At 52.4% G+C, this 22,299-nt stretch overlaps 1 protein-coding gene and 2 long non-coding RNA genes across 5 annotated transcripts in view; 2 read left to right on the forward strand and 1 right to left on the reverse strand.

Moving 5' to 3' along the window:
- The first annotated feature begins 128 nt into the window (after positions 1 to 128).
- On the forward strand, positions 129 to 4,756 carry LOC148107245 (uncharacterized). Of its 2 annotated transcripts, XR_015722791.1 has the most exons (3): positions 129 to 1,034; positions 1,680 to 1,875; positions 3,368 to 4,756. It is a non-coding gene; the product is annotated as an uncharacterized LOC148107245 (long non-coding RNA). The 2 variants fall into 2 exon arrangements; XR_015722790.1 differs by having other exon boundaries at positions 129 to 1,875.
- LOC123796181 (uncharacterized) lies at positions 2,774 to 9,204 on the reverse strand. Of its 2 annotated transcripts, XR_015722792.1 has the most exons (4): positions 9,066 to 9,202; positions 8,239 to 8,379; positions 4,849 to 5,053; positions 2,774 to 3,627 (listed from the first exon to the last, which is right to left on the reverse strand). It is a non-coding gene; the product is annotated as an uncharacterized LOC123796181 (long non-coding RNA). The 2 variants fall into 2 exon arrangements; XR_006780690.2 differs by lacking the exons at positions 4,849 to 5,053; positions 8,239 to 8,379 and having other exon boundaries at positions 9,066 to 9,204.
- LOC123796180 (solute carrier family 2, facilitated glucose transporter member 5) overlaps positions 9,132 to 22,299 on the forward strand; it is an 18,875-nt gene continuing 5,707 nt past the window's right edge. Inside the window, exons 1-4 of the mRNA XM_045803594.2 lie at positions 9,132 to 9,265; positions 15,635 to 15,733; positions 16,314 to 16,474; positions 18,573 to 18,697. Coding sequence (XP_045659550.1) covers positions 9,233 to 9,265; positions 15,635 to 15,733; positions 16,314 to 16,474; positions 18,573 to 18,697 — 418 coding nt within the window. The 5' untranslated portion in view covers positions 9,132 to 9,232. The remainder of the gene's footprint in view (positions 9,266 to 15,634; positions 15,734 to 16,313; positions 16,475 to 18,572; positions 18,698 to 22,299) is intronic.

The following is a 22,299-nucleotide window of genomic DNA, read 5'->3' on the forward strand; positions in this document are numbered from 1 at the left end:
CCAAAGTCATTCCCTTCCTTTCTGTCACATACAAGTTGTAAGTCCTCCCAGGAAGAACTTCAAGTGGGGCACTGAGTAAAGCCTAGAATAACAGGATGAGATCTTTTTCCTTTTAAGGGTAGTTTCCTCTTAGGACTAGGGGTTGGGGGTTGGGGTGGGGGGCTTGGCTTGTCCCTGCCTGCCTTTCTTCCAACTATCCTCCATTAACTACACGGTTGCAGGCCCAGGTAAGGAAAAACAGTCTTGGGACAGACAGGGCCTTAACTGCATCTCAGAGCGGGAGCGGGCCACACCGGGATATTAGGTGATGTTGCTGAAATGTGGTTTAGCGTGGGTCTTTCAATGTACTTCCGTTGGGCAAGGATCAAGATATCACATTCTATCTATCTATCTGTCATCTATCTATCTATCTATCTATCTGTCTATCTAAGATGAGGGAGCAGAAGGCTGGCTGAAGACAAAGCATTAGCTGACACCCTGCAGCCTCCCCCCACCCCCCATTCCTGGGTGGACATGTGTGACAGTCGTCCAGGAATCTCCCAACTATCTTAATGTTAATACCTTGCTAGAGGGGAAATTAACCTTAACTTGACAACGGTATCTTGTAGGTATCTTGTAGATCGGTCCTTTTTAGCCTGAAAGTTCTTTTTGAAACCTCCCTTTTCCTTACTGCCCCCAACTCCCAAGTATATAATCACTGCTCCTAGAGACCCTAGTCAGCAGGTCATTTTGCCTATGGGTTCTGTCCCCGTGCATTAATAAAACCAACCTTTTGCACCAAAGACATTTCAAGAATTCATTCATTCTTCATTGTCGGCTCTGGACTCCACCCCACCGAACCTCACCTATCTATATCCCAAAACCCCATCGTATATATATATATTTTTTTTTTATCAATTTTTTTAAAGCAGTCTGTGTGCCCACGGTGGGGCTTGAACTCACGACCCTGAGATCAAGAGTCACATGCTCTCCCACCTGAGCCCGCCAGGCACCAGGATCATGGTATCACAGTTTCGGATTAGTGGGCAACTGAGGTAAAAATTCAGAAGTTGAGTTTAAAGAGTTTTGGGTGTAAATGTCGCTGCAGGCTTTCCGTTACAGAGCTGACGAGGGTTTCTGGGAAGTTCTTATAGGGAGCAATAAAGTTACTTGCAGCGTCCATCTTTCTGGGCCAGAGTCTCGCGGGAAGAGGGGAGGGATGCTGATGGAGGTGCCGTGTCAGCTTCGTCAAGCCGTGTGTGGGCAGATGGGCCGAGGGCCGAGGAAAGGCTCCGGGAGAAGCAGGTGAGCCCAATGACCAGGCTTGCGGATGCTGAGGCTCTGAAAGGGGAGAAACTGGGTCAACACGGTGCTGCCCTCCCTTGACCTCAGTTTCATCTAACGTGGGACCAGTGGCCCCAACAGGAGACCCGATGCTCAGTCATCGTGTTTACTGTTAGCCTTTGTTGTGTTCTCTAAGTGACAGCCAAGATTCTCCTCCTGGCCCCGCCCGACACAGCCCGGTCCATCTTTTCAAGGTGCTGGGCCCAGTAGTGCCAGTAGCCCTGGGAGGGTAGAATCTTGGGCAGCCCCCATTTATCAAGCATTTGAGGAATTCCTCATGACTGTTTCGCCAGAGGTAGGAAGGAGGAGACCCTCCCTTCTGCTAACCCTTCTGTTGCTTTTCTTCTTCCTGGCAGCCTGCAAATTCCTGGGTTTACCTGGGCCGAAGGCACTGGGGAGGAGGAAAAGGTGACCTCCCTGCAGCCCGTGCTGGTCTCCTGCTTCTCGCCCCACCAGCCCTGGAGGCCAAGCAGGAGGGGGAGCCAGCGCTGTCTGAAGTTGGCCAACCACCAACCCTAAGGAAGAGCCCAGGACTCGGTGTAAGGCCTGAGGGTAAGTCGGCTCTGGTGGGGCACAGATTCTGGAAGCCTCGGGGCTGGGCGTCCACACAGCGGGTCTTCTCAGACGGTCGGGAGAGCTGGACCTACCTGGGGTTCTGGTTCAAATGCAGATTCTGAGCAGGGCTGGGGTGGAGCCTGGGAGTCCGCATTTCTGGCAAGCTCCAGGTGCTGTGGCTGTCCCTGCCCATAAACCAGCGAGGCCTGGAGGAACTGTGCTTCCCGGGGCTTCGAGGGGAACTGGTGGGGCCGGCAGCCCCTGTAGGGCTGCTGGTTTGAATCACCTGTTCCTCAGGATCCCAGGTTGGAGATGCCTTGTCTGGCCCTGGGGTGTCATATGTACTAATCCCGTGGGGGTGCTTAAATGTTCAAGAAAGGCGTGGACTGGCCTGGGGGTGTATGTTGATTTATAGCCTTTGCTGATAACGGTCATGCTCCCACCGAGGTCAATTGCAAACGGTGTAGGGAAATGGGCCTGGGTGGAAAAACCACGCATCAGCACGGCACACTTCCTGATTCCACAGGACTCGGCCTTATATTGGAGTTTACAGTTCTGCAAGTTGTAGATAACGATGCTAGCAGAAAATAATTTAGACACTAAACAAATGCTATCAGGGGAGGTTCCCTGACTGCCCGCCCTCCGTCCCTAGAAGCCACTTTAGATCCGTTTGCAAATTCCTTTCAACATTCCTGATCTATAAATGGGTCTGCTCTCCGGACTCTTTGCCACCAGTTGTAACAGCTGCCTGGATCCCTCCAAGATGAGTTAAAATCTTTAATACGTGCTTTTTTATTTGTACAAGAGTCATAATTTTAGGGGGGGAAGTATGCTTGAACTTTATTAACATGTCACTAGACCCAGAAAGATGTGCCGTAGCTGTTAGGTCGTTACAGACGTTTCAATATTCCCTTTATTAAAGTGAAATTCACAGAACACAAAATTAACCTTTGCAAAGTGTACAATTCAGCGGCATTTAGTACATTCACAGTGTTGGGTAACCACAACTCTATCTAGTTCTGAAACATTTCCATCCCCCCCAAAGGAAATCCGACACCCATTAAGCAGTCCCTCTGCACTTCCCTCTCCCCCCGGCCCCTGGCAACCACCAATCTGCTTTCTGTCTCTACGGATTTACCTATGTGGGATTTCTCGTATAAATGGAATCGTGCAATATGTGCCTTTTCGTGCCTGGCTTCTTTCACTTAGCATGGTGTTTTGGAGGCTCACGTCCCATGTAGCAATACTTCATTCCTTTTATAGCTGCATAATTCATTGTGTGTATATGTCCCTGTTTGCTTATCCATTCATCCATTGATGGACATTGGGGCTGATCCCACCTTCTGGCTCTCGTGAGTAGTGTTGCTATGAACGTGTGTATACGTACATTTGCTTGAGTGCCTGCTTTTAATTCTTTTGGGTATCTATCTAGGCGTCGAATCGCCAAGTCATAATTCTGTGTTTTAACTTTTTTTTCTGCTTTGCACAGCAGCTGCACCATGTTGCATCCCCACCGGCAGTGTTCCGAGCGGTCCAGCTTCTCCGCAGCCTTGCCTGCAGCGCGAATGGAGCTCGAGGACTCGCTGCTGAGGGCAGCGAGCCAGTTGCGAAAAGATACTGTATGATTCCACGTTTATGAAGTAACTGAAGTAGGCGGTTCATCAGCACAAAAAGGCGAGTGGAGGTTGCCAGAGCTGGGCGGGGGGGAGAAATGGGGAGTTGCCGTGTAGCAGGCGTAGCGCCTTAGTCCTGCAAAGTGAGAAAGCTCAGGAGATCACTTGCACAACAACGTGGATATCCTTATCACTAGTGAACTGTATACTAAAAATAGGAAACTTTGTTGGTTTTTTTATGAGAGTTCAAAACCAAGCTGTCTACCTAATGTGTAACCAAGGGAGGCCACTTGGGTCCCCGAAGAGCCTCGTGACCCCTCTGGCTTTCACGCTTTCTGTCCATGGTTCTTGGGGTACACACCTGTTTGTCCATGTGCACTCTGATAAGCAAGGTCAAATTCTGCTCCTGGTAAGAACAGGGGAACCTTGTAAAGTCTCCGAAGGTTACTCCCCAGGCGTGTCAGAGCGTGATGGGCAGCCTCCCTGCCCTGGGGACGCCTGATAGCATCTCGGGCCAGATTCAATGTCCGAACTCCTAATTGGCCTAAGGTGCAAGAAAGTTAACTTGGACCCGGTACGTGTTCTCTGCTGAGTTGAGTTCCGATGGCCAGATGGCCAGCCTAGATGGCGTGTGGTTGGCCCCACGGAGCACTAGGCTTGAAACGTTTTGTGTCAACAGACCGGACCCCCTCCAGGTCCCCTCACTGCACCAGGAGCCCTGCCCCTGCAAAGCCAGTGCCCAAGGCACACCTGGATAGCTGCATGCACGCTTGGACCTGTTAATTACTGCTTCCTTATCTAAACCTGGAATGGAGGTGACCCATTCTCTTCCCGCCCCTCCCTCTAACCAAGCAGTCCTGCATGCACACTGCACCTGGGTAGGCAGCCGCATTCCGTGCCCCTGAGGCACACGCAGGCGTTTCTGCTGTAGCACCATGCACGTGTTCCTGGGGAACCCCACATTCTACTGTGTGGCACATAAAAATAACAGGGCTTCCGGGAAGAAAAGGGTTGGGGCAGACGCACTCAAATCCCATGCAATTTTTTTAACCTAAACACAAAACCAAAATCCAGTCCTCAGCCTGGGACGCCTGGGTGGCTCAGTTGGTTAGGCGTCTGCCTTCAGCTCAGGTCATGTCCCAGGATCCTGGGATCGAGTCCCGCATTGGGCTCCTTGCTCGGTGGGGTGTCTGCTTCTCCCTCTGCCTGCTGCTCCCCCTCCTTGTGCTATCAAATAAATAAATAAAATCTTAAAAAAAAAAAAAGCAGCAGCCTGGGTAAATCTCTACTGACATTTGAGCCCAGCATTACAGGGGTTCAGTTTCTTCCTTACGACGAAGGTCCTGAGGGCACTTACTTCCGGGAGAGAGCTGTTTCATCAATTTAAAATCTGACTTTGGGGGCGCCTGGGTAGCGCAGTTGTTAAAGCGTCTGCCTTCGGCTCAGGGCGTGGTCCTGGCGTTCTGGGATCCAGCCCCACATCGGGCTCCTCCACTGGGAGCCTGCTTCTTCCTCTCCCACTCCCCCTGCTGTGTTCCCTCTCTCGCTGGCTGTCTCTATCTCTGTCAAATAAATAAATAAAATCTTTAAAAAAATAAAATAAAATAAAATAAAATCTGACTTTGGCTATTGTCAATTAAAAAAAATACATGTGTGTGTGTGTGTGTGTGTATATATATATGGATGAAAAGGTCTTCACAGCATTCTAAATGTGTTAGAGTCCCTCCCCATTTTCTTGCATGTATTTTTCTTAACACGTGAAGTCCAGGTAGTCATCCTGGGGCTGGAGAAGCAGCCCACAGGAGAAGGGGCCCAAGCTCCTTCCATCTTGTGGCTTTGTCCTGTGTGGCCTCGATCTCAGGATCTAAGCTGGTGGCATCTGTATTCCAGGCAGCAGTATAGAGAAGCAGACAGAGAAGAGAGCAAGGTTCCTGGAAGCTACCACGTCGTGTTACCTTTACATTATACAGAGCTTTCGCCTATGTTCACGCCAACTGCAAGGACCATAGGGAAACACGGTCTTTATTTTGGGCAGCCAGAGGTCCTTCCGCAAATTCTATTACTGTTGAAGAAGGACTGAGCAAATTGATTTGGGGATGGGTTGGGGGAGCTACAACAGTCTGTTCGAAAGGTTCCAGAACATTCCTAGCAGAGGTGAGACCAGCAGGGACCCAAAGTCCCGATATCATGGTCTCAAAACAGCCCAGGGATTTGCCAGCCGGCCTTCTGGTGCTAATTCCACATTTTAACATTTTTGTTCAATTTTCCTGTATGAACTTGTCATTCTGAAAAGCTTCATTTTCAGAAAGATCATTTTGACTCCTTATCACCAGAGTAATATGGAAGTCCTCTTATTTCCCCTCCCCTCATCCTGTCAGTCACCACGTTTTGTCAGTTTTACAGCCTAAGTATTTCCCGGATGCATGGACTTCTCTAATCTCTTCCGCCACCCTCCGTGGGTCCTACAGCAAAGGAACAGCTCCCTCTCCCCTTCCTCAAATCCATGAATCTCTTGTTCCCTCCGCAGTTCTCCTCGAGGTCGCCCCCGTGAACTTGGAAAAACACGAATCTGATCACTTTCCGAAAGTCTTAATGCCTTCCCTCTGCTCCTAGGACAAAAATCGAGCTCCTTACCGGACGTGATCTACAAGTACTCAACGTAGTCTGGCCCGGCCTGCCCCACCAGCCTCCTCCCTGCACTCTGCCTGTCCCCTTTGGGCCCCTCAGCCGCACTGACCTTGCAGTTTCTCGATAGCATCACGCTCCGGCCACAGGCCTTGGCACATTCTGTTCCTGTCTGGCAGGCTCTCTCCACCACCCCCTCCCCACCCACCCCCTTTGCCTGGGTCAGCTCTTTCCCTCCTTCCTTCCCCTCTCGGCTCGAGCTCACATTTTGAGGAGCGATTTCCCTGACCAGCGCCCCACCCCCTCTTTAGAGCTCTTGTATGGTTACAAATTCGCCAAATTCATCGATGTGTTTGACCGCACCGTGTCCTCAGCTAGGGTCCAAGCTGCCTGAGGCAGAAGGCAGTTTTTATATTTGAACCCTGTGGCACTCCCCCCTCTCAGACAACAGTAGGCTCGGTAAATACAAATGCAGGGGCGCCTGGGTGGCTCAGTCAGTTAGGCATCCGACCCGGCTCAGGTCGTGGTCTCGGGATTGTGAGATGGAGCCGCTCGTCAGGCTCTGTACTCAGTGGGGAGTCTGCTTGAGGTTCTCTCTCTCCCTCAGCCCCTCCTCCCGCTCTCTCTCTCTCTAAAATAAATCTTTTAAAAAACAAGAAAATAAAATATAAATGTAAATATAAGCTAGGGTCAAAATCATCTGTGATCTCACATCCCAGAATAACCACTGTTGTCGGATTCTGATACGTCTTCTGACATTGTGTGCTGACATATTTACATTTAATGTTGGTAGTAACCCTGTGGGAATTGAGAGGTGGGGCCCAAATGCTCATGCCAGAGTCCCCGGCCAGACTTTCTGCGTCGTGAGAGGACCTAATACATGGCCCTCTTTGGGTCCTTCTCTCCCTCAATGATAAAATCCTAATATAGTTTCCATGTGATGACCCAAACTGTGTGGAAGGTGGGGAAGAGCGTCGGGAGGGCCCTGCCAGGACCGACTATGGCTCTGCAACTGTCCACTTTCCCTTTAAAAGGGATTCCTTGGCTCTCGGTAGAGGCAGTTTCAAAACACACGCAGTTTCTTGGAAATACTTGTACGTGATCCTGGGACACACCTCAGCCTGCCCTCGGGTCCATCAGTGTTTTCATCAGTGTCATTTTAAACCACAAGGCGAAAATAGGCTTCAGTTGGCAGTTTCTTTTCCTAGTCCGGACCGGGGCTGGGCAGGGAGGGTGAGACGCAGAGGCCGGAGTCTGAGACACCCCCCAACCTCAGAGACTACTTACAGGGAAGGGGTGCAGGCGACACACCCCAAGTCAGCCTGCCAGGGGTTTGCCTCCCACTGGAGGGCTGTTTCCCCATCTGAATGCCCAGATCCCCCAAGCCCAAGGGCCCCCCCACGGGCCCAATGGCCGCCAGAGACCCCAGGCTACTGGGCCTGGTCCTTGGGGTTGGGAGGGACCGAGCAGGGCCACACCACCTACAGGGGGTGCAGTCCCGAGCCCTTGGGCCCGTTCCCTAGTGCTCCCAGCAGCAGGTGCCCAGGCGAAGGGCTGGAGCCACTGGGCCCTTGGCAGGTCTGCACCCCCTTGGCTGGCCATGCTGGGGGACTGGTGACACACGGCCATGCCCGCTATGCCACAGGAGCTAGGTCAGGCCTCACTCGGGCTGGGGAGGTCAGGCGCTGGGCTGGGAGTCTTCCCCACCCTACCCCACCCCCAGCACGGAGAGGGCGGGGCGGGGGGCAGAGCATGACTCAGGACTGCCAACTGAGGCCAGTTCTTTTTGTTTGCACAATCTGTGTCTTTCCTTTCACCCCCACCCCCCCACCCCAACTAAAGTACATTTTCTTTGGAGAATTCTTCAAAACTCTTTGAAAGAATTGGGAACTTCTGGTCTTGCCAAACCTGCACTGGGCATTATGCTGTGACACAGAAGGAAGGGACAGGGAATGAGCTAGTGGGGGGAAATGGCCAATCCCCCCTCTTCATCACCCTCCTCACAGTCTCCTGCGTACAGGAGCCTGGTCACAATTCCCAAGCTTGCTACTGATGGAGGAATGGCGCCCAGCACATAGTGGGCTCCCAGTTGATGGTTTATTTGGGAAAAGGAGGGGGTCACCTGGGTGGCTCAGTCGGTGAAGCATTGCCTTCGGCTCAGGTCATGATCCCAGGGTCCGCTCCTTGCTCAGCAGGGAGCCTGCTTCTCCCTCTGTCTTTGCTGCTCCCCCTGCCTGTGCTCTCTCTCTCTCTCTGACAAAATCTTTAAAAAAAAATTGGGAAGGAGGGGGAAGAATGGCTGAATTAGTTGGATTTGTGCCACAGCAGTATGTCCTGTAAAGATGAAAGCCTGTGGGCCTTGCGGGACTCTGCTCTGGATTTTGGCCCCTTGACCTGGTGTGGCCCGTGGTGGCTGGACACGTGCTGAGCACTGGAGGCGGGCCGTGGCCTGTTCATGCATGGCGGACCCAGGCCAACAGCCATGACTCACTTTCCCTGCCCTGGAGATAAAGGCATGTGAACCATTTACTGCCTTGACAGTAGTGATGATGATGCCTAAAGTCGCCTCTTCAGCCCACTCAGTTCCTTACAAAGGAAAATAAACTGTCTGAGCAAGAGTGGCATGGGTGTGTGAGCAAAAGCAGACTCTCCGATTGGCTGCAGGCTTCCTGGCAGGGACCACTTCTGAGAAACCTCTAGTGACCCCAACTCTTGGCCTTGTGTTACCTGGTATGCTGTGGGGCCAGTGGCGTTCCGTGTGTTTGGGACAGAAATAACTCCTCCAGTCACTCATCACGAGCCCGACCAGTGGAGGCTCTCGTGGGGAGCGGATACCGCGGACTGTCCGATCAGGCAGGCACCGTGCCTGCAGCCCCGGGGGAGCGGGGGGGCGCCCGCTGGCTGAACCAAACCCGACTTGGAATTTAAAAGAAGTGAAAGAAGACGTACCTCTGGACTCCTGAAAGGGTTATTCCGTCTGGGGCTGGCTGTAAAAAGGCTATTGGCTGTTACTTGGCGCGGCCAAAGTTCAGCCCGAATGTCTTCTCTCTCCATTCAGCGCGTTTGTTATTTTGGCTGAAAGGAAGTCGGCAGCGCTCGGCTCTTGCAGACCAAAGATGGAGCAACAGAATCCGAACAAGAAGGAAGGGGTGAGTGGGCCTCCCAGGGCAGGAAGGAGCATGGAGTGGCCTGCTGCCAGGGCCTGCTCAGCGTTGCCGGGGTGGGAGAGGTGGGGGGCCCGTCCCTGGGAGCTCTGTGCAGGGGAGCGCCGTGGGAGGGAACCTCAGAGTTCACTTGGACAGGGACTAGAGGACAGATTTAGGGACAGTTAGATTTTAGAGACCGGTCAGGGATCACCCTACCGGAACAGACTCGAGAAGTACCTGCAACCAACTGGACGAGTCGCAAAGGGTTAAGTTGTCCCAAGTGCCTTCCCCAGAAAAGCTTGAGAAGGGCCTCTGCAGCCAGCCACAAAACCCCTCCACGCTGCTGGCGAGAGGCTCCTTGACGCGTGTCGATTTTGGCTTCGGAACATTTTCATTAGGTTTTTCGGCAAGTCACACGGCTAGGCCGGCGTGGAAAGAAGGTGCACGCAGAAAAGACCATGCAAGGCTCGCATCTAAGTCACATCTGTAGCAGACATTCCCCGCCTTTCAGATGAGAGGTTCCCTTGTTTTCGCGACAGATTTTTCTGGACCTCTTCCCTCCTACCCCAGTCCCCTCACTCACAGACTTTCAGCTGTACTTTGAGAGTCTCTTGATTGAGGAAAATGCATAATGACAGAGCATACGAATGTATTACGAACACTTTTAAGGAATTCGCATTTCACGCGTCACGACTGCATTTGCTGATATTTGTGGAGGCAGAGGGACATACGTGTGGAGATGATGACTGACTCGGGCACGCCTGTGAGGCCATTACCGCAGACAGGTCAGGTCGAGGGCATGCCCTATGGCTCCTGGGTTAAGAGCAGGTTTGGGAGGTAGAAGGACCTGGTTCCGTTCCTGCTCCATCCTGTTCTAGCTGTGGGAACTGGGGCATGTTATTTAAGTGTTCGTGCCTCAGCTTTCTCACCTGTAAAATGGGAATGATAACCATACCAATTAAATGAGACGATGCATATGAATTACCTGGCCCGTAGTGGGTCCCCCGTGAATGTTACCACTTTTGCTCACCCTTTAGAGCAGGGACCAGATGATTCTTGGCTTTGGGGGGCTGGCCTGAGTGTTGTAGGGTGTCTAGCAGCATCCCTGGTCCCTACTCATTCGAGGCGTTCTCGTCCCGTGAGAATTAGGATTTTCAAGGTTACTGAGCAGCCTCACATGGATCTTGTCGGACTCTCGCGACAACCAAGAAAGTGTGAGACCACTCAGTGTTAACCCCTCTATTTTATAGAAAAGGGGCTGTGAGGTGACAAGAACTTAGGGGCTTGAGGGTCAGGAGAGACCCTCATCGGGTCTGTGCCCCCCCCTCCCCGGGTGAGGCGGCAGGAAAACAGAAATGCCCCCGCGTGGTGGTCCCGAAAAGAAGCAATACACGTTGAGAGGGTGTGGTTAAATTGCTCACATGCAGCAGGATGGGCTGACCCTGGCTCCCTGCGCCCTGGATTCTCCAAGGAAGGAAGCCCGTCCTCCAGTGGCAGGTGGGATGGAGCTTTCCCCTTCCTGGCTGCCTGAGGCCAGACCTGCCCCTTTGGACAAAAGCCAGGACACGTGCTGGGCTTCCTGGGATACATGAAAACAAAATGATTGCCATGGGGGCCGCCTGTAAGAATCTACAGGTGACCGAGTAAAGCCCGGGGCGGGGGGGATTGAGGAGCAGAGGAAAAGTGGAGGGGCCTGGGAAGACTGCAGAGAGCTGGGGCTGTGTGGGCTGGTGCAGGGGCCCCTCTCCCCGCCCCCCATTGCCTGTGTGACCGTGGCCTCACTGGTCTCTGGATTCCTTACATGTAAAGAGAAATGACCAGAATCTGACCAATGCGCACCAAGGATTTTTCTGCCGAGAGAGAGGACTCTTGGCCTGGAGGGGTGTGAAAACGAGCCAAGTGTTTTTAGAAAATGAAAACGTAATTTTGGGGGGTGCCTTCACCAACAACACACCCAGCAGCATGGGATAAGGAACTTCCCTTCTGGTGTGGTCGCTGTTGATGATGAGAGCAAGCCTGTGGGGAGCACCTACAATAAGCCGGGTGTGGCTCTAACGGGGTTTCACAAACGAACTTCGTTCTTCACCTCAGTCCTGCGAGGGAGGGAGTATCGTCCCGTTTTACAGGTGTAGGTGCTGAGACACAGAGAAGTTCCGTAACTGGCCCGAGGCCACACAGCCAGCAGCAGGAGTGCAGGTCCCATCCCAGGCTCTTGGGCTGCCCCTCACCCCTCGCGCCGTGCTCGTCACCACCACGGCCACAAGACAAGGCACTGTCCTGTCCCTCAGCAGCACCTAGGCCTCCCTTTCTGTTTATGAACTTTGGGATTGATAGTGTGAGAAAGCGACTCAGAGTTAATAATTCATAAGAACTAACTTTTTTAGAGATGTTTGCGTTCTCCTGGGAGATTCCGGACAGCGGGAGTGGATTTAGGAAGCAGATTCCCGAAGGGAGCCGTTTGGGGCAGGGCTCCCTTCCCAGCAGCCTTGAATCCCATCCAGCTGGAAGACGGGCCCTGAAGGCAGCTCTTTAACTAAGTCTCAGAATGTGCTCGGCGTTATGAAACAGGAAGCCAGTTTACTGTGGGCATGAGGGACGTGTGGTTTCTCCCAAAAGCATAGCTGAGTCACGGCTCCCCTTGGCCTCTGAGGAGACACCCCACCCCCTTCACGTCTGAAGGCCACTTGGCATTTTTACAAGCTGCTGGGAGACCTGGGCCCCTGCTCCCTCATACCCTAGTCCAGCCCAGTACTTGATCTTTCTCTTTTCCCTCCTGGAAAGACTTAAAAAAAAAAAAAAAAGGAAGAAGAAAGCTTAAAGTATGGCTTTCTCTTACATGCCTTTTTAAATATAGTACGTTTCCTGAGAGCATAACTCCCGGACCATGCAATTTACCCAAGAAAAGTATGCAATCTGGATAAAATACACAAACGTACATTCACAGTTGTGCGACCATCAGCACGATGAAGTTTAGACCGTTCTCATCACCCCAAAAGAGGCCTGTGTCCCCTGGCAGTGGTCCACATCTCTCCCCAGCCCCGGCAACCACCCATCTCCCATCTGTCTCCACGGATTTGCACTTCTGGACCTTTCGCCAAGATGAAGGTGGGCGAGTGCTCCTCTGGGACTGACTGCTTTCACATAGCATGTCTTCAGGGTCCAGGCTCCGTGTAGCAGGTGTCAGATCATCTCCCACTGTCTGGATGCTCAGCCCCTGTTGATACGTTCGTCGGTTAATGGCCTTTTGGATGGCTTCCCCCTTGGGGCTGATTTGAATGCTGCTGCCGTGAACATTTACGTTTTTGCGTGCATGCGTTTTTGTTTCTCTTGGGTGGACCCCTCTGTGTGGAATCACTGGGTCATACGGTGACTCTGTTGAACTTTGTGGGGAACTGCCAGACAGATTTCCAAAGGGACCGCATCACCCTATATTCCTGCCAGTGACAGGAGAGGGTTCCAGTTTTCTCCTTGCTGACACTTTTTACTGTCTTACTGATTTTAGCCGTCCCCGTGAGTGAGAAGCAGTGTCTCACTGTAGTGCGGATGTGCATTTTCCTGATGGGATTCCAGGTCCTTCTACTGTACTCCCTCAGTGGTCCTCAGAGCCTTGCCCCCGCCTCAGCCTTGCCCCGAGCCCGGGCCCCTGTTCTCTGTCACTTCTGACTCCTCTTTTAAACCACTTCTGTGTTTTTTTCTTTGTAGAGCTCACTCCAGTTATAGCTAAGCTATTAGATTATTACGTATTTTTTTTTAAAGATTTTATTTATTTATTTAACAGACATAGCCAGCGAGACAGGGAACACAAGCAGGGGGAGTGGGAGAGGAAGAAGCAGGCTCCCAGCGGAGGAGTCTGATGTGGGGCTCGATCCCATAATGCCGGGATCACGCCCTGAGCCGAAGGCAGACGCTTAACCTCTGTGCCACCCAGGCGCCCCTATTACGTATTTTTTTTTAAATGGCCGCCTTCCCCATTGGACCATGATGTTGAGGGCGGCTGATGTGCTCACCAGACTGTAGCGTGGTGTTGGGACTAGAGTCAGCTCGCAACCACTATTTGTTTAATGAATGAAGGCATTTGGACCAGCATGGTCAGGGAGAGCCTACCCAGAATGTCTTTACTGTTTTGACAGAAGGTAACCCCTGACTCCTATGGGTCCGTAGCATGTGCCTGTGGCTCGAATTCAAGAGGAAGACAAAGCATAGATGTTAAGTTGTACGCTCTATGCTTAGAGACTCTGCAGCCTGAGTTCTTCCCGGTAGCGTTCACTGGGATCTTGTAAAAGCAGTCCGGTTGCGGGCTGTCCGTGTGCCTCGCGGCATCCCGCGTTCTGGGGCACAGGCCAGCTCCCCAGCGGAGCGCTGCTAAGGACTTCAAACCAGAGGACTCACCAAAGGAGAAAGTGGTCAGGAGTTGCACTTGGCGGTATGAGTGAAGCCTGTTGTGTTTCTAGTTAACCATTTACCTGGAAGAGAATTAGAGGAGGAAAACTCCTTATCAGTTTTCTCCTTCCTTCCTTCCTTCCTTCCTTCCTTCCTTCCTTCCTTCCTTCCTTCCACAAAATCAAGCAATACAACAGCCATAGCGAAGGGACTTTGTTATGTTCTCCCCTGTATCCCCAGCACTTAGAACAATGCCGGGCTCACGGTGGGCGCTCCGTGTGCTGGAGTGAGTGAGTGAGTGAGTGAGCGAGTGAATGCCCAGAGCACTCCGGGTGGGAGCTCGGGCAGCCCTGTCCTGCATCTGGGATGGGGTGTGTGACTGCATGTGCCTACTTGCTCCCCCCCCCCACCTTTAGAAGTCACAGGGTAGCACGGCAGCAGCTCCAGAACCCACTTTCTCTCCTGGGCACCATCGCCCCCCACTTTGGTCACCTGCGCCCCTCGCTGGCCCCAGGGGATGGTGGGGTCTGAGCCCATGGTGCTTACCTTCCTTGCCAGAAACATCCTGCTGAACTAACCATTTGTTAATTCCTGAGGTGGAGGGAGGAGAAGGGCGAGGTTTCGTTTAAGGGGGCTCCTTGCAGGTCTTGCCCCTGCCGCCTGGGGGTTAACCAGCGCGTGCTCTCCGGGGCACCGGGACGGGGCAGGATGGCCGTGGCTCCTCTGCCTGCCCGGCTCCTCACTTAGCTCTCCGCAGAGGCGTGGCCCAGAGGAGACCTGAGGGCTCAGCTGCCCCGGGGGAGCCCATGACCCCTGGATGGAGCCTCCGTGGGAGCACAAGGATGAGGGTGCTCTGGGGCAGCTTGTCCAGGCCCTGGTCAGTGATTCACCTCCGTGGCTCGACGCTTTCATAATTCAACCTTGCAGCAGCTCTGAGGGAGGGTGATGACCCTCCTTTTGAAGATCGGGAAAATGAAGATTCTAGCAATCAAGCTAGAAAGTGGCAGTGGGCAAGTGCAAGATGAAATCTGTAGGCTCTGGGCCCCTGGGTGGCTCAGTCGGTTGAGCCTCTGCCTTCGGCTTAGGTCGTGATCCCAGGGTCCCGGGATCGAGTCCCGCGTCAGGCTCCCTGTTCAGTGGGGAGCCTGCTTCTCCCTCTGCTGCTTCCCCTGCTTGTGCTCGCTCGCTCTCTCTGTCAAATAAATAAATAAATGAAATCTCAAAAAAAAACAAGAAAGAAAGAAAGAAAGAAAGAAATCTGTAGCTTCTAAGAGAAAAACTTTTTCCACTTTTATTTTTCTCGTTTTCCATGACTTTACTAATGGACTTCCCTCTTGTTAAATGAGTGTTTGATTTCCTCATATGATCACAGAACACACGTGTTTGCGTTCCCAGAAACCTGTATTTAAATATTTTCTCGCCACGCCTTTTACAGCAAAAGTCCAGCGGCTGAAGGAAGTTAATCAGTGGCCCTAAATAAACAATGACAATTGTTCCCATTTTCTCCTCTTTGATTTTTAGGGGAGTTGGTGTTTGAGGCAGGACCTGAGTGTGTTTGCCACTGTCAGCAAATACAGCCACACAGTGGGAATGTTAGAGAAGCATTTCAGACATTAGGTAGAGTGTTGGAGTAGGGGAGCCTTCCGTGTCTTTCTGACCCAGCAGTTCTCAGGGACGGCTGCCTCCCCCATCCAGGGGGACATTTAGCAATGTCTGGAGACACCTGGGTTGTCACAGGTAGGGACGGGTGGGCCCTACCGGCATCCAGGACAGCCCCCCAGAGCAAAGAATTCCCCCGCCCTATGTGCTGAGGTCCAGGGACCCTGTTCTATCAGGTTAAGTGAGGAGAGGAAGGTTTCAAGATAGGGAGCAGTTGAAAGAGGACGGATCTTCCGATTTTCTTGCGTCCTTCTATAGGACTTCGGGATAAATCAGGAGTTCCTTGAACCCCAGTTGCTTCCTATGACCTAAGCCAGGATTTTCCCCTTGCAGAGGCTGACACTCGTACTTTTACTGGCGACGCTGATAGCCGCCTTCGGGTCATCCTTCCAGTATGGGTACAACGTGTCCGCCGTTAACTCCCCAGCCGAGGTAGGTCTCTGGGGTGAGTGAGACGCAGACCCCGCCCCGCAAACGGAGGGGGGTTGGAGCAGCCTGTGTTGGATGTGGCCCCCAGGGTGGCGGTACGTGCGTACTGGAGCGCACAGTGGGTCCTCCGGTCACGGGAGAGGGAAATAGCCACGAGACACACAGGGGCACAGGCTCAAGGGAGTGACTTGCGGGCACAGGGTTATGGGGGTGAACCCAGTCCCCCAGCCTCAGCTGCTCATGGAGAGCCAGGCCTGGCCGCGCACACTGGGGCTGGCCTCGGGGGTGGGGGTGGGGGCTCTGTTTTCCAAAGCCTTGCACTCTCTAGAGGAGCCTGGAGGGTCAGGGGTCATCTAAAGGCCTGGAGGACTGGAGTTAGCAACGTCATGGGCAGGGTGCCTGTCGGAGGCCTGGCAGTTCCGGAGTGGGGGTCCTTGCTAGCTGCTGTCCATACCACTTCGCCCCTTCTCCCTTGTTGCTGCGTGTGCCCAGGTCTTCCATCAGGGGGCCTAACAGCTCACGCTGTTCTTCCTGCAAAACCAGGTCAAGTTATTTTGGTGCTGTCTTCCGCTTTGTCCTCCAGCTCATGAAAGCATTTTATAACGAGACCTACTATGAACGCAACGATCACTACATCAATGAGTTTTCCTTGACGTTGCTATGGTCTGTTACCGTGTCCATGTTCCCCTTCGGAGGCTTCATTGGATCCCTCTTGGTCGGCCCCTTGGTGAATAAATTTGGCAGGTAAGGCGAGAGGAATTTCCGGTTCCTGAAACTTCTAGACTCCGACCATTTCAAAACTAGGCTTAAAGCTGAAGTCTTTTTTGTTGTTGCTGTTGTTGGTAAAACTAGGTAATAACCACTGCGATGATTTCTGTTTTCTAATACGGTCTTAAGAAGACCAGATGTTGACCAAGTGTCCAGGGACGGAAGCAGGATCTCAGGCCTAGAGGCGGGTGTGGTGGGTCTCAGGCTCTGGGGGCAGATCCAGAAAGAGCAGAGAGTACTTCACAGGTCAGGACTCGCTCCCTCTCTCTGTTCTCTTGCCTTTCAGGTATATTCCTTACCAAAATCAAAACAAGTTCTTTCCTCTTTTTTTTTTTTTTTTTTTTTTTTTTGCCTTTAAGAGTCAAACACCAGATAACACGGCCACGATGTCAGGCCCAATGTAGATCACAGCACCGTGTTCTTGAACTCTGCCTCCCAAACAAACACAAACTCACTGCTCTGTTCTTTCCCCTTGGGATCAAGTAATATGCAAAATTCAGCCCAAATTAAATGACTGTAAAACTCTGAAATGGCTGAGATCAATGTCAGGCACTCCAGCGTGAAGCCGCGTGGCTGCGGGGTGACTCTCGCTATGGGTGTGTTGTGAACGCCAAGGGCAGGGCTTCTATCTTTGCCCCTAATTCTAGAGATTATGTATTTGATTCCAAAAAAGGTCATTAAGACTCACACTCCCTCGTGTAAATTCCTTGGGCGTGAGAGAGCGGCCTTGTTATGAGCAGTATTCAAGAGCTCCTCCCCACCAGCCCCTTCGTTGTCGAACGAGCACACGGAGGCGAGGTAAAGTCAAATCATCTTCTCGGCCACAGATCTCGTTAGCTCCAGAGTCAAGGCCAGAACCCAGCCCCTTCTGCAGTATTTTTCAAAAAGAGTCTGAGATTAGAAACCTACAACCTCAGCTTTGGGACCTAAGATCCTGAGGTCTTCCTGGGAGGTCGGTGTTGAACTCAGCAGTTTTCCCTGCCCGACAGAACATCATTCAAGTCACGGATCTGCAGGCCAGGTCTCCTTGAGTGAAGGACTTCGGTCCACGTTGGTCCATTTGGCCCACAGGTGGAGGAGACAGTTGCTTGTCCAGCTGTCTGCCTGAGAATGTGATAAATGCTATTCCATTGTTTGTGGTTTTCTTAAGGATCTGTTCCTTATATAACAGTAGCAACGAACAATTTATTGATGGGTTCCTATGTGCCAGGCTCTATCCTGAGCTTGGGTTTTTAGGTTTTTTTAGGGTTTTTAATTCCTCCAATCCATACAACAGCCCCATCCCCTTTTTCAAAATGGGAAAACAAAGCATAGAGAGTTGCTGTCACTTAGCCAAGATTATACAGCTGGGAGGAAATTCCATCTCTGAGCCTGTCCAAGCAACACTGTTGCATCAGGCGAGTATCTTCTCGATCTGTTGCTTTATTGCTTAATCACACACACATAGTATCTTTTTCATGCAAGATGTTTACATGTTCAAGTGGTCAGACTTAACTCTCATTTATGGTTTTTGCTTTTTGTGTCTGAAGACAGCCTTCCCTACCTACCTGGAGTCTCAAGGGTAATCTTCTATAATTTAAAAAATAATGTTACAGTTTTGTTTTCCCCAGACAGGTCTGGTCATTTTATGTTGTAGGGTGTTTTAACATGGAAAGACTTTTCTATATGCTGTTGAATTCAAGTTGCTAATATTTCATGTACGATTTTTCCATCTATGTGGATCAGTGAGGTTGGCCCTATACATTTCTTCTCGTGTCCTTAACATAATCTGGTTTCAAGATTACACTAACATCATGTGAGTTGGCGATTTCAAAAACGCTGGAGTGTATCGTAGTGTGTGGCTCTTTCCCTCTGCTCCCCACCGCCGAGGCGCTCTGCACTGCGGTCATTTCCATCAGCTTCCACAGAGAACGTGCCCCCCCAGGCTGTGCACTTGACCTATATCAGCCTTGACCACAGACAGTGGAAGCAGCAGCAAAGCCCGCTGCTGTAACTGGCCGGACACTTGGTGAACATCTGTTCAGTGAACGAGCGAATCCCTTGCCCAGACTAACGGACATTTCGTCCTCTGCAGGAAAGGAACTTTGCTGTTCAACAACATCTTCTCCATTGTACCCGCCATCCTGATGGGGTGCAGCGAGGTCGCCCGGTCTTTTGAGATGATCATTGTGTCCAGACTTTTGGTGGGCATCTGTGCAGGTACGTGGGCTACGCTGTGCTTCCGCTCTGTAATTTAGGGTAATCGGGGAGGAGGGGCAGGCGCGGGGTCTGGACCATTCTGGGGCCGCTGCAGCACGCAATCTCGCGGAGGCTGCCCTGCCTCGGCCCTGAGCTAGACCCTGGCGCCCACGCATTAGTCTCAGGGGTGTTCGGGGGCGGACGTCTCTGTGCTGCTCCGCAAAGAGAACCATGTGTGAAAGACAGAAACACAGTCCCGTGCAGAGACGCGCCTCCGGCTGGTCCTGCATCTCCATGTTCTGTCGACCGCGGGCGGCCGGTGCGCGCGCTGTGAGCTGCGTTTTCTTTACCTAGACGGAGTAGACAGTGTCGTGTGCGGTGACGATAAGGGTCGTCTTCTGGAACTTTTGCTTCGGTTGTTTATACGTGTATGAAAATCAGGTTGCCGTGTAAAAGGTGTTTCTGTATTTTTTACCGTGGGTCGCGGCTGAAAAGCGTGACAAACAATCTAACGGACGAATCCCGCGTCACGAGCGCGGCCTCTCAGCTTCTATAGGGAACGTGAAGTGTGCAAAGGGCTTTTCAGGGGTCCTCTTTCACTTCCTCCTCCGTGGCCCACCTGCTGCACAGAGAAAGGCCTGGCTGGGGTCTCTCGCCTCATAAGCCCCAGTGCTGCTTTGCAAACCCTCCAAAGCTGTTCTCAGGGGCCACGCTTTGGTGGTTGTCGGAAGCTCCCCCATAATCGCTTCAGACCGAAGAGATGGGATTAAAGCCGTGCTCGCCACCTTCCCCCGACTCGGCCTTCTTCTGTAAACTGTACAGGGCTGGTGGGGGCGAGCGGGGCACCCACTCTCGGGGCCATGCACCTTCTGGGTGGGCACCCAGGGTGAGCGCCCCCCAAATCCTGCATCCTGGGTGCCTTGCCAGGAGCCCTGCTCCCGGCCGTGGCCGTGCCAGCAGCTCTCATTTTCTCCTTCTAGTCACGGGGCTAGGGATGAGCCGATGACCCGGCTGGATGTCAGCAAGGGGGGCACAGCAAGGAGCCTGGTGTGAGGGGAAATGGCGAGGAATTGCGGGGCCGAGAGAAGAGGAGGAAATTAAGACCTCTGAAGAGAGAAGAGGTCCTGTCAAGGAGGGAGTGCCGGGCCCCGTGATAAGCTTCCCTCGTACTGCTTTCCCTGAGAGTGCTGGACGGGCCTCTGCCTCCGCCCCTGAGCCCCAAGGGGACCTGGACCCCCTCCCCCTGCAGCAGGGCTGGGCTAATGAAACAGGGATGATTCTGGAAGGTGCCAGCCATGGGCAGGTGCAAGCAGGCAATTTTCTGCTGACCATCCAACACTTCAGGGTTGGTTCCAACAGGAAAATATTAGGCTGCAATAGATAACAAATCACAAACCCCCAACCTTTACTCTTAAATAGGCATGACTTTCAGGTCGTCAAACGTTTTGGCCTCAGGCCCTTGTTACACTCTTAAAATTATTGAGGGCTCCAGAGAGCTTTCGGCTCATGTGGATTGTATCGGTCAATATTTACCATCTAGAAATTGCAGCCAAGGGGCGCCTGGGAGGCTCACCTGGTTAAGCATCTGCCTTTGGCTGAGGTCATGATTCCAGCGTCCTGGGATCAAGCCCTGCATGGGCGGGGGGGGGGGGGTCCCTGCTCAGCAGGGAGCCTGCTTCTCCCTTTCCCTCTGCTCTTCCCTGCCTGCTCATGCTCTCTCTCACAAATAAATAAATAAAAATCTAGCAAAAAAGAAAAAAAAAAGAAATTGCAACCAAGTAATGTTCATTTAATTCATTTAAATGGCGACAAGAAGCCCATTACATGGGGCGCCTGGGTGGCTCAGTCGTTAAGCTGCCTTCGGCTCAGGGCGTGATCCCGGGGTCCTGGGATCGAGCCCCACATCAGGCTACTCTGCTGGGAGCCTGCTTCTTCCTCTCCCACTCCCCCTGCTTGTGTTCCCTCTCTCGCTGGCTGTCTCTATCTCTGTCAAATAAATAAATAAAATCTTCAAAAAAAAAAAAAAGCCCATTACATGTCTTTATGAAAAAAGCTGTATATTCTAAAACAAATACAACTTAGAAGAGTAACATTGCTTTACATTTTTGCAAATCTCCTTACTGTCTGGCTTCAGAGAAGATGGCTGGCTTCTCAGCCGTGCTTCTGCGTTCCGCTGGCTGCGGTAGCACGTGGCATGTAGCCTCTGGAACGCTCCACTCTGTGCTCACGAGAGAACAAACAGGAGCTGTCTCGGGATTGTTGGAAAATGCTTTTGATCTCACAGGCCCCCTGAACAGGCGTCAGGAGTTCCCCAGGTCTGCAGATCCCATTTGGACCCGAGGTCATAATGCGTTTGCAGTTAATTCTTTCACACGGCTCCCGAAAAAGTCAGGAAGGTGGGAGAGCCAGCAGTATGCGGCTCAGACATCCCCAAAAGGAAGGGAACAGCTGCTCTGCCGAAGGGGCTACGGAGACAAAGCGGGTGCAGGGACAGATAGCGGGACTTGAGATGTTCAGTTCACTGGCTCACCGATAGTCAACGCGTGTGGTAAGAACACCAAGCTCTTTCACCGAAGGGATTTCCAAGGTAGAAGCCACTTTCTCCGACTCTGTCTGAACAGGCCAGCTGGGGATAGCCCAGTGGAGTCGCTTTTAAATCAGAACAGAGATTGCTTCCCACCAGCACGAAGGTCCCCCCATCTCTTCCCAAACCTCCTGATGTTTGCCTCTTCGATTTTTGTCCCTAATCAAATCAAGTCCTTGCTGCTGAGTGGTGACCACGGAGCCTGCCCCTCGAGGGCCCCTGCTTCCTCCCAGCCCTCTGGGCACTAGGCCTGTGGGGTCCCCCCCGACACCCCACCAGACTTCTCTGGGCTGCTGCAAAGCCTGGCCCTCTTTGCTCTGACAACTGGGAAGAACTGGTGTGAATGAACAGTGAGCCTCTCTTAAAACACTAAGCAGATATCCTTGGGCAGAATCACCTAGCTTGAACCCTTGGCTCTCAGAAGGTTCCCTCCCATCTGGACCCCATCTAATACCCACCCGCTGCCAGCAGCTCCAGCCTCCATGTGCCCCACACTGTTCCCCTCGGCCTCCCTGCGGCCGGGGCCTCCCCTCAGACCACGTGTCCCTGAGCCCCAGCCTGACTCCTGACTGCAAGTTCGATACTCGGCCTAGTGATGACCCTCCTGACCCCGTCCAGGATTCTCAGCCTCTTACTGGGCGTTGGGGAGAATTACATGGGATGATCTATGTGAAAATACTTCGGAGCCTCTAAAATCAAGTTCCACCGACTCTTCCTTGCTCCAGTAAGACGAGAAAACTGAAAAGTTTAAATAGTGGGGAATCGGAAGTGGCAGTTATTCCACGGTGCTTGTTTACGCTTGTAATGCTCACTGGGAAATGGATCTCGTGCGTCCGTGTCTGTGTGGACATCCGTGCGTGTTGGTTACGTAATACGCCTTCTCAGGTGAAGCTGTTGGACAGCGGTCCTTGGCCCCGTATGAACAGCTTCTCCCAAGGAGCCAGAGAGGAGAAGGTGCCAGACCACACCGGGGCTTTTCTTCCCTGACACCAAGCCGGTTAGGAGGGCAGCCCAGGGGTCAGGCTGCGTGTGTCCCTTG

This window comes from Ursus americanus, chromosome 33 (assembly GCF_024610735.1).
Source record: "Ursus americanus isolate L20-20 chromosome 33, mUrsAme1.1.p, whole genome shotgun sequence".
Classification (NCBI taxonomy): Eukaryota; Metazoa; Chordata; class Mammalia; order Carnivora; family Ursidae; genus Ursus; species Ursus americanus.